At 33.8% G+C, this 12,212-nt stretch overlaps 1 protein-coding gene across 1 annotated transcript; it reads left to right on the top strand.

Annotated features, from left to right (window-relative positions):
• Nucleotides 1–3,076: 3,076 nt before the first annotated feature.
• LOC139090942 (alpha-2-macroglobulin receptor-associated protein) lies at nt 3,077–5,267 on the top strand. The gene is made up of 3 exons (XM_070640833.1): nt 3,077–3,377; nt 3,435–3,955; nt 4,028–5,267. The coding sequence occupies exons 1-3, from the start codon at nt 3,241–3,243 to the stop codon at nt 4,534–4,536; spliced, it is 1,167 nt and encodes a 388-aa protein (XP_070496934.1). The 5' UTR covers nt 3,077–3,240; the 3' UTR covers nt 4,537–5,267.
• Nucleotides 5,268–12,212: the final 6,945 nt, after the last annotated feature.

Raw genomic sequence — 12,212 nt, 5'->3', positions numbered from 1 at the left:
ATTTGAATGTTTCAGAACTGTTTAGCATATATTTCTTATATTTCATATATTTCAAAGACAACAATTAAGCTTAATAAAGTAACCAAAATTAATTTTTGATATTATTTTAAAGCTTTTTTATAAAAAATTACTCGATTTAAAATTCAATTAAAAATATTTATTTCAACTTATATACTTGTCAATTTTATTTTGAAAAAGTGTATCCACTAGTGCCTTGACTACACAATTTAAATATTTTATGTTCGTTATGTATAAATATGCATCAATTTAAAATGGTAAATCAAAATTCAATAAATTTTTCAATTCTTCAATAATAATTTATTGATAATGTCAACTTGATATTATTATTTAATGATTTAGTAAATGTCATATGTTTATGGCATTTTCAGAAAGTCAATATTAATGAGACAATCTCAATGAAATTCAGCCAGTTGTCTTTTAAATTCTATTTTTTGGAAACATTCTAAATTTATGAATTTTTCTTAAAAATGGAAATTTAAAATTTTAAGGACAACTTTTTCGGTAAGTTTTGAGTAATTTGCTTATTTTTCAATTTATTCGCTTTTCACGCAAATTAGTTTTGGTCCAAGACCATCCAAAAATGCCCTGAAGTTTTATCACTAGCTAATGCTTAAGTATTTCTAATTATAAATCTGACAATTCTTTTTAGGGCTTCAAGCTTTCCTTAGAAACAAACCCAGACAAAGAGCATGCTCTCGAGAGTTTACTCACCATAAATATACTAGATGAGCATGCTTACTCAGCTCTTGGGACCACGCTCTTTGCCTGCTAGGGTTTGAAATTTCAATTGTTGGCTTGCAATAACAATGCAAATTATAAAGCCAAGAAGCGATTAGATTAGATTAAAAATTATTGTTTTTTTTTTTTAATTTTTTAATATATCAAAAATCCAAAAATACCACAAAAAATTATTAAAAATAACAAAAAGCTGTTGTCATGTCAGAAATTTTCAATTCTCATAACTTTTCACCTTTCATTTCCATCCAAAAATTTGTAATATTTTAAAAATAAATAAAAACAATTTTCATTCTCATTAATGAAGTACAAAGGAAGAAGAATAAGAAGTAGTTAATAAATTCCCGAATAGCAATTACGAGACACAATAAATTTCTCACTTCCATCTCATTTCATTTTCAACTCCTTCATTCATAACAACACCATTACTGTTCATTATTCAGTAAAATAAAAGAAAAGAGGAAAAATAATTAGAAAAAAAATATGAAAAATGAAATGAGCATAAACACCTGGAGCTATCTATACTGAGCTGTTCCCATTCTCATTCCTAAAGCAATTCTTTCCACTTTTTCATTATTATTCTTATTTCTGCCATATCACTCAACTCATCACTCCATCTCGTGAACGATGAAGAGTGTTGAACATTAAAATGAGGGAATGAATGAAAAAGATGAGATGATATTGGAGTCCTTCCTACAAATAAATAATTTTTGGAAATGTATCTCATTAATTTTTTCTAGAGCTGTGTAAAGGCGGTGGGGGGGGGGAACTTGCAAGGTTAAGATAGATGAAGGGAATGCTGTTTTTATAGACTAGTTTGGGGAAAGTCTGTTATTAGGAGCAGTCTACTACGTCAAGTATTTCTTCCGAGTGTGGACACGAAATTCGTCGAGGGACCAACGAGAATTTTGCAAATCATTAAAAATCTTGAAATATTTGAATTTTTTAACGATATTTTTCAAAAATTAACGGTCACCGTTCTCGTGTTTACATTCAGTGTTTTTAAAAAGTAAATGAATTTGGAAGCCTATCCTGAATGACACCTATCATAGAAAAGTTGAGAAAATGGTACCATGATAGTATGACTCTAGCTCAACTCTAGCTCTGAATTTTTCCAAATTTGATTCCGCATCAGATTCACCTTAGCCTGAATATGCATCTTAGTTGTCTTATCTACGCTAGGTGCTCTTCGGATCGAGACATAACATTGAATAACATTGAGGGAGAGAGGAATCAGGCAAGGTTGATATTATTTGGTTTGCAACCTAAATATTTTGGGTAGGGGAGGCAACCCAAACACTTTTAGGGAATTTTCTCGAGTACGACCAAAGAACTCTTGGAAATAAGTTGTCAATAGAGATAGTATGGCGCTTGGAATAGGAAAATGACAAATGGATAGAGCTAGCTTCAGACGACTCTCGTGGGAGCTAATGGACCACAATTGATATTTACAACCGGCGAAGTAAGTAAGTAAGTATGGACTTTTCTCAAAAAAGATCCAAGGAAAATTAAGAATTTTATCCGAAAACAAGGAATCTCTTTTCCATCTCGTTCTAGGGGGGTGAGTTGACTATCTGAATACACTAGATAGCATAATCCCACCTAGAGGGTTGACTACCTTCGATACATTAAATAGAACAATCCTATTCCAAATAACAAACTATTTGAATATTATGGTAGTTAAAAGTTTTGTAAGAACTTTTTAAATCCTAAATGTCATTACTTTAAAGTTAAAAATTACTTTAACCCCATAAATTCCCCTACATCATCAAATACCTCCAAATAAACCCAACCCCATCCTCATTAACCAAATCCATCTCCCATTCCATCTGACCACAAACAAGCAAGATCCATCCTCATTTATTTAAACTTGTTTTTCACAATTATTCTCTTTCGTGTTCACACAGCACTTTCATTCTAGGGGAGCATTGGCATTATTATTCAAGATTTTATGTTTTTTTTTCTTTTGCCACAAGCTGTTTGACGATTTTGTTTTAATTAAAAGAATCTTGATGCAATTTTTATTCATCACAGCTTTGGTTTCACACTTTTTTTTTCTTGGCTCTCTTCCTCATTTCAATTATATTCTGTTTTTTATGTCCTGAAGTGGTGATATAATTAAATAAATTAATTGGATTGAAGAATAAATCGAAGACGTCATTCAAAATGAGGACATTGGACTTGCTTTTTTAAGTAGAATCAAGGATACTTTGAGAAATTGTTTCTGAAATTGCAAAATAATTCAAAAATAATTGCTTTCATTGTAACGGATTTTTAAAATTCAAATAAATATTCAGGGGACTATCAACTACCCAAAGTAGTAACATTTCATCTTTTCTATTGTTTAGAAGTTTTCCTGTTGATTCTTAAATTAATATCCATTTATTAATTGAGCTAATTGAAATTTGATCAATATTTGCTGACGTAACACAGCAGCTACTTACTATAGTGTCAATTTTCATAAATTCCACCTAATTAAGAACCATGAAGACTGCTTTTTTGCAATTTTCTATTCTTCTATTTATAATTTCGTGTATTGTATTTACTTACGCTGATAAACACGACAAATATTCAAAGAAGGCAAACATCCAAGAGTCTGAAACTTATAATTCTGATTTTAGGTAAGTTAGTTCCTTTAAAAATAGCTCAAAATTTAATTCCAATTATTTTTCCGATAGAAATCTTCAAAAACCTTTCCGGGTAGCTAAACTTAATCTATTATGGTCAAAAGCAGTTCACCGATTGACAGAACCAAAGCTCAAGTCATTATTTACTGAATTAAAGTTACATGACAAGGAGGAACTGACATTTAAGCACCTAAAAAGTGAAAAGCCGAAAGAGTTCAATGATGGACTTAAAGAAGCAGAACTGCGTAAAAAATTAATTGGAATTATGTCAACTTATGGTTTACTGGAAGTACTTGACTTTGATGAAATTAATGATCCAGCCAATCACAAGCATCATAAGCCAAAAGAAGGTAAAGTCAAGACTGATAATTACAAGAATAAAAGTTTATTTAAAGACAAGAAATTGAACAAGTTATGGGAACGAGCTGAGGTTAGTGGTGGATTTACTCCAGAGGAGCTGCAGACATTAAAGGAGGAGTTCCAGCATCATGAAGATAAAGTTGACTTTTACTTCAATTTGATTGAGAATCTCGATAATACCAAGAATAAGAAGGATGATGATCATCATAAGAGTAAGTAGACATAAGATCATAGCTTTACATGCTTACTGACTTATATTTCCATCATCTTAATTGAATCCACAGATGTCATTAATGAAGAAGAACTCGATACATTCAATGAAATTACAATGAACGATGAAAATGAATCAAAAGACATTTATCATGATCAAAAGCGTAATAATAAGCATGATGAGTACATAAGTAAGGCAAATGAAGTAAGAGACAAGCATCGTGAAATACGCGATAATATTGACCGTCTTGAAAGAATTGTGGCACGAGGCGATGATGAATCTGATTTTATTGAACCAAAAGTTCAAGGCTTATGGAGAATTGCACAGCAAAGTAACTTTTCAGCCGAGGAACTGGCATCAATGAAGATTGAATTGCATCACTTTGAATCACGATTCTTAAAGCTTCGTCAGTTACACGCCGAACATGCATTGACTATGGAAAAATTTAAACATGTCAAGCCAGGTGACAAGCATCATGATCACGTTGACGAGCTAGAATCTAAAATTAAAAAGCAGTCAAGAAAGGTTGAGAAGCTACAGGAAGACATTGAGAATCGTTTAAGACGACATAGTGAACTGTAAAATGTGATGATTAACAATAATTTGCTCATACCTATTTCTGATGCCAAAAAAGAAGTCAAAAGAAACAAATAATGTGTGTTACAATGTTGGGGTGTCCATAGGTGAGGTTTTGATGGGGAATGTAAAGGGGAATGGATGAATTTTTTGGAAATTAGGGATTGATGGGTTCATAGGTCAAGAATTTGCTTTCAAAGGTCATCCGTGTCTTATTTGCATTCTTAAGTTGACATGGAAACTAGATACAGAGAATCAAATCAAGAAGTTTTGTCCAAATCAACCCAGAAGTCACATGACGTAGAAATGTCCAAAAAACCAGCCAAATGCTGACTTGCCATAAGCCTGAAGCCAGATTTCATCAAATCTGGTCAAGCCCAGATCCATGTTGGCCTAGTGCTGGATTTTTCGCCATTTCTACGCATTGTATCTTCCAGGCAAGAGACCAGACCCCTTTTGCACACTTCAGACAATACAAACCCAATTAAGGCAGCTCCAACAACCACCAAAATCTCAATGGTCACCCCACACATTGTGCAACATTCACTGATGAAATCTCACGTTAAAAAAGTAATTATATGTATGTTTTTTAAAAGATGTAAAGTATATGTGTGAAGATCTGTAGACAAAAATTTTTTTAGATGCCTTACTGATGAAAAGTTGATTTATTCCTCTCGTAATTTTTGTATTCGTAAAATAATGAAACAATAAAATAATTATTTTTTCCTTTGAAACTATTTTTTATGCGGTTTCTTTTTGTAATTAAGAGAGGTTTTGCATTTCTTTGAAGTGCTCGGATGTAGGCAGGGACGAAGTTAGATATTTTTTGAGATGGGATCAGTTGATTTGAATTTTTTTGTTGTATCCTCACTTCTTACTTTCTTGGCTGTGGCGCACGGAGGCCTATTGTCACGTTTAGAGAACGTCTGTAGACAATTCAATCTTTCGATATCTTTAACCAGTTCGGGATATTGAGAATTCTAGCGAATTCTTATCAACAAATCCAATTCAGGAACTTTTCGGTCTTTCTCTTGATCTTTTGACGTACACAAATTGGACATAAACTAAGGCATCCTGTGGTCATCTGTTCACATGATCTGCCCATCTCAAGAGATTCACATGTAGAACCATGACACTATCAACATCCTTTTTATTATTACTTACTTACTTACTGGAACAATGCTCCGACTTGGGGCCTAGGTTATTACATGAGGCCTTCCATCTGACTTTGTTACTGGCCACATCACAAAGCTTGTACAGATTCTCTGTTTTGACATCCTTTTTGTATGGACCGAATAAATTTAGGGGAATTTTAGGATTTTTTTCACGAAAACCCGACTTTTCGCTTCTATTGTACAGGACAGATAAAATAATTCTGCAGAATTCTGAAACACAATACTGCAGAATTATTCTGAAAAATTCTGCAGAATTATTCTATCTATCCTATGCAACATACTCGAACTTTTTCCAAAAAAAGAGTGGATGGGAGGGGTTTGACTTTACAAATTTAGCTAAAGAACGTAAACTGGTGTAGGAGACACTATGTATCCCTTTCAGCTCTGCTTTGAGAATGCTTAAGTAGGAGGGCAGGATTTAAAAATTTGTTATAGATTCTAAAGTTTGTCATAAAGTGTTTCGACCAGTGGAACATGAGATTATTCTAAAAATGCTATTTATAGCCCTACATAATTCCAGAACATTCCCTTTAAAGGTTTAGTGGACTAAAAATATTAATAGAAATTTGAAAGATTGACTTGTTATCATGGCAATCAAACGTTCCCTTAAAGAATTATTTTACCTCGTATTCAGCAGTTAGCATAGAATCAAAATAAGGTTATGGAGCTTTTAATTGACATTTTTATTAAGCTCCTCATTTCCTTGACTAATAAGCTTCTTATTTCATTTTCCTTACTACCAGTACTTCTTACAACCGTGTTAATGCTGCAGTCTGACCTGTCATTGCTACACCAACGGTCAATGCAGAAAGTAATTTAGAACAAAATGTTAATTTCCATTATCAGAAGCATGAATCATTGCAAAAATCAAACAAATTAATCAGAACTCATTCGTCCCCAAAAATATCTTTTGATCTTATCAACTTTCATCGTCCATCATTCATCCATCGTCCACTCATTCTCATTCAGATTCATCCAAAACTTATTTTAACATCACTTCATGTTTACTCTAATATAAAGCATATAGATATGTTCTTGATGAATGTGTTACGAAAGTTAATGAAAACTTATCCGCTTCGCCCTTTTTTTTCATACATTCTTCGAGGGTTGTGTGACAGTAATACTTGGCTTGATATCAAACTACTGTGATACGGTGGAGATATTCATTCACATACGAAAGTTTTTCACTATCAAATATAATTTAGTTTACTCTACATGACATTCATGCTATGCATTCACCAAGTGTTCATGAAAAAAAGAATAAGTTGAGTTGAAGAGGCATTGCTGGGTGATGGAATAGGGTGCATTTTGAGGTTTTTAAGAGTTGAGGTGTATGCCAGAGTTGGCATAATGGTTAACCAATGAATAGACTCCGATCTTCATTAGAATTGAAATTTGGAGTCTATATGGAGTTCGAGAATTGAAAAGTCGAACTGGAGTTCAATAAAATCCGAATTCTACAGCCAAATCTGGGATATCCACCATATAAAACTTTCCGCAAAACGGTTTTGCCCTATATAAAGTTCCCAGCAAAATGATTTTGCCCGCATAATAACTAATATTCAATACTCAGATGTTTCAGATGAAAATCGAAGTCAACCCTAAGTTTCAAGTTTACGTTAATAGCTAGTTATTAGTGGAAGGATACTCAATATTTGGTGGAATAACAGTCCAGAGGATTGGCCTTCAAATGAGAAGCTTCTGCCAAAAGCAGGTCAGCAAGACACCAATAAGGAAATACAGATGAGTAAGTACAGCTAGATATGACATACAATTCGAAAGAAGAATAGCAGAGGAAATGTCATCGCTGGGACAGAAACACAAATTTGTGGAAATCCGCCATTGATTGTAGTCCACAAAGCCAACGACGATCGCGAGCTCTTAAAGCTACTTGATGCAAAACAGTCAAAGAATGTCAACTTAACGTCCAGACAGAGAATTACACTATATTTACACACTCCATGACAGAGCCGGATACTATGGATCATAATTGATCTGTACAGCCAGCCAAGTAAGTAATTATGTGATAGAGCCAGCAACTGAGTCAGATGAAAAGCCTTTTGTTGAAACATAAGCTGCACAGGCTACAGTAAGTAAGTAAGTAAGTAAATATTTTGGAACTCCTCAAGTATTCATTCCTGGTCACTTTATCATCATAATCTACAATATCCCTTAACAGGCAAGATGTATGCTTTCATACTACAGAAAAACTCATAGGGCACCTAAAAGCAGCCTCTTTGCCTTTTAGGAATCACCTCTAAAATCAGACAACCAGTCAAAAAATCCCTCAAAAGAGCACCCCAAAACTTTCACAACATCAAAAAAGAACTTGTCACATAAAAAGGCATAAGAAGAAGAGTTAAACTTTCCATACCAAACACATACATAGCACAGCGAAACAAAGAGACAGAGAGCGTATAGCACATCTACACATAGTGATAACATAAAAATAAGTTACGTACAAGAAATACATCAGATCAGAATAAAAAGAAGGAAGCACATGTAAGGAACGAACAAAAATTCTTCATTCGTACGTGCATTGCTGTTCTTGTACACAACATTGCCATCCATCCTCTAAAGAGTCGAGAAACATTCTGCTTTATGTATACATTCATGAAAAATTAATATTCGAGTGAAAGCGGTGCCATAAAAAAAAGGAAGAAAAAAAATAACAAGTCAAACCAGGCAGCAATGGCAATGAAAAATAAAAAAAAAGCCAGTCGCAGTCGTCGTTTTGTTGGTTACTTTTAAAGATTATTTAATCCATAATTCATGGCTAAAGGAAATGACTCTTACTGTGTAGTGGATGTTATAAACATTTTCTGTATTTTTTTGCAACGTGACTGCACATATTTTTTCGCTATTTCATCGCTACTCAGTGACACTTTTTTTTTATAGGCTAAAAGATAAGACAGTGAATCTTGTGTAAACGGGTGGATGATGCTTCCACTGACTCACTTCCTCTCCACCATCGTCTGTACGTCAATTAAAATTTACATCCGGCTTCTTTTTTATGGACACTTCATGTTGCTTTTTATCGGACGTTCTGAATTATTTTTTTCTGTGTCTTCAGTTTTTTTTCAACTTTTGGAAACTGTGAAAAGCTTTTTATCATCATCAGGTCGGCTCTTTTTTGTTGCTTTTGCTCTTGAATTTTTGTGCGTGGTGAATGTTCTCATGGGAATTGTGTTAAGAGCTTTTAGCTATTTGTGAATATTTTCAGTACTTTCTTTTTTGTTGAGGAGTATGGTTAGACGCACATGAATGAACAATGTGGCTTTTTGTTGATGGCTGTAAAAAAAAAGTGGGACGAATTGAATTTTTAAGGGAAGATTTTTTTTAATCGGAACTAAATTTTTTTGATGTTGGATTTTTAAAGTTGTTGTGGAGTATTGGATGGATTGATGGATTTTTTTAATGGATGTTGGTTGTATAAGGAGTATGACTGAGTAGTTGATGAAAGTGTTATGTGTAATTGGTCGGCAACTCTTTGTCTATATGCAATTTATTGCAGAAGTTAAGTGTCTATATGGAGTAACTGGCAAGACGTTTGGCTCACATTCGTGGGTTCAAATCCTAGTCATATCCAAATTTGTCCTTTTTCGAAAGCGCAGATATTTCTACTGCTTAATTTACGAGATTAAGCAATGATTCCCAATTGAACAAAAATACGTTGTAAGTAGTTGATGGCAAATAAAAATGTTCAGTTGATGTCTTGCTTACTACTTGCTGACTCTTTTGCTAGCCGAATCACGAAACTTGAACAAATTTTCAGTTTTAACATCTAAATTGGAGCACCAGGACGCCAATTACCTTATGGATTCCAACCAAGTACAGAATAGATTGTGTTTCTCCCCCAGCTACAAACAGTTGATGTCTAGTTCTTAAGTTTTTTTTTTTTTGCCTCTCGGAATTGAGTCTTGTTGAAATCTGTAAATGCTGCGCTGTAGAATCTGCCCCTGTCCTGCACGAAACTCTTTTATTTTTTGGGCAACGTTTGATTAAAGGCGAGGAATTTGAAGTATTGCGGAAGAAATGGGATGTGTGCTAGTAACACAAATAAAGAAGGTTTATTTTCACAAAGAAAATACAGATGTTCTGTCTGTAAAGGCTTAACCAAACCTCATTTACTAAAACCAAATGGAAATCGCCTCTTTGGCAGCCATATGGACACCATTTTCGAAGCCTTCTTCATTTGTGTCGCTCGAAACAATATTGTCAGAACGGACCTAAAAACATCACATCACGCTCTCAGAGGATTGTAACAAGAGCCTTAAAATTTATGTTAAAAATGCTTTAATAGCTTGAAGCAAGCTTGAAGCTCTAGTTTCTCCATTTTATTCCAACATCGCAAGTGAATTTTATTAATATAAATCCTTTGATACTGTGTAATATTTCTGCTTTTTTCTATAATTTTATTATACATTTCTTTTGAAAAAAAAAGCAAACACAGACAACTGTTCAACACATAACAAGTATAAAGCATCCCATGTGTTTGAACATTAAAGCGAGTCTCACTGATACTCAAAAGAATCAAAAGATAAATAAAAAAATTACAAAAGTCCTCGTGTTATTGATCGAGGGACTTAAGCGCATTTTTGTCCCAGCGATCAGTAATTGATTAATAAGTCACTTCCAGACCTCCAAAACAAGATCCAGTAGGATCCAGTTTACTTCTTGGCCCACAAAACAAGATCTGGTAGGATCTAGGTCACTTCCAGACCTAAAAACAAAGATCCAGTAAGATCCAGGTCACTTCCAAACCTAAAAATCAAGATCCAGTAAGATCCAGTTCACTTCCAGGCCTAAAACACAAGATCCAGAAAGATTCAGGTCACTTCCAAACCTAAAAACCAAGATCCAGTAAGATCCAAGTAACTTTCAGATCTTAAAACAAGATCCATATAAAACTTCCACAAATTTAAGAACTTAATCATTTAATGGATTTTCATAATTCAAAACTCATAACGGTAAAAAAATTCAAACATTGTTCAGTAAACACTGAAAAAACATCGACAAACATTGAAAAACACTGTAAAACAATGAAAAAACGTGTTGTTGTTTTTGTTGTTGTTGTATTTGAAAATGAAAAACTGTTAATTATAGTATTTATGCGTTGATTTGAAACTTCTAAATGACCGATAACCCAATAACTTGATAGAACGAAGCTATTAAAACAAACCAGAGCTCTCTACAATGTCTAGTTTTTGAGATCTCGCGTTCCAGCCGACCGAACAGACGAACGAACGAACGAACAAAGTGTCTTATTAAGCTACCTTTTTGAAAAAAATTTCAAAAATGCGCTAAAAAAAGCTGCGAATGAAAACTACAAATATTTACAGATGAGAAGTCAAAGGTAAAATTTTGCTTTTTTTGAAGGAATAAGCAGCAGAAATTAGTTGAACGTAAAAGTTTAATCTTTAGTCAAATAAAGTAAATGATTTTGGTGTGGGAAATGGATTTTAAGTTGTTTTCTGAGAGATTTTTTGGAATTATTTTAATTTCTTGGAGTTTTTTGATTGCTTTTGGAGCTGAAAAAATAATCAAATGATCTGAAAATTGAAAAATTTTGTTGATTATTGAACTTTTAAGCAATGTTGCCATGCTGGTAGATGTGATTAGCGAAAGTTAATTAAATTATGGCTTCCATAAGCAATCAGAGTAAAATAGGCTGCGAATAGAAAAACTTATGTCTACCAGACCAGATGAAAGCCCATCGAATCATGATTACCACAAGGGAAGCAGATTCCTGCGAAAATCTTATCAGCGGTCTGTGGAAGTCGACAATATATTTGTGGAACAGACGATCTATCTGTGGAAGGAGCCATCGACGGAAGTCGACAATCTGTCTATGGAAGGGTCCACAAGCTAGAAGTCAACAATCTTTCTGTAGAAGGTATCATCAGTGGAAGTCAATAATCTAACTGTGGAAAGCATCATCGTCAGAAATTGACAATCTGCCTGTGGAAGAGATCATCGACGGAAGTCGACAATTTTTCTATGGACGGAGCCATCAGCTGAAGGCGTCAATCTTACTGTGTAAGGGATCATCGTTGGAAGTTGACAATCTGTTTATGAAAGCGACCATCGTCGGAAATCGGACAATTTGCCTGTAGAAGGGGCTATCGGCAGAAGGCTTCAACCTACGAAAGTATCCATGTTCTGAAAATGAACTAGTAAGTAGCAAAACACGACTTTATGCTGAATTCTGCTTTTCAATCAGTTTTTCGTATATTTTCCTTTATCCTAATATAGAACTAAACTGAATCTACTCAGATAACCATCCTCAATTTCCAAACTAATCCACAAAATCAAGGAGTAACTCCCCAAGCAATAACAATGCAAAAATCCAATTTCTATGCAAAAACTCTAAAAATTTATAGACAAAATCCATTCCAACAGTTCCAATTCATTAAATAACATTGCACTGCAAGATTCTATAGCAATAAAAGAAATGATTTTAAATTCCACAAGTTGAAAATTCGCAGCGAATCTAAAAAGATGAAA

Source organism: Chironomus tepperi, unplaced genomic scaffold, assembly GCF_022539635.2.
Source record: "Chironomus tepperi strain 1889 unplaced genomic scaffold, CSIRO-AGI_Ctep_v1 contig_223, whole genome shotgun sequence".
NCBI classification, from domain to species: Eukaryota; Metazoa; Arthropoda; class Insecta; order Diptera; family Chironomidae; genus Chironomus; species Chironomus tepperi.
The sequence above is the reverse complement of the archived record's forward strand: the minus strand, read 5'-3'. Positions and strand labels throughout refer to the sequence as shown.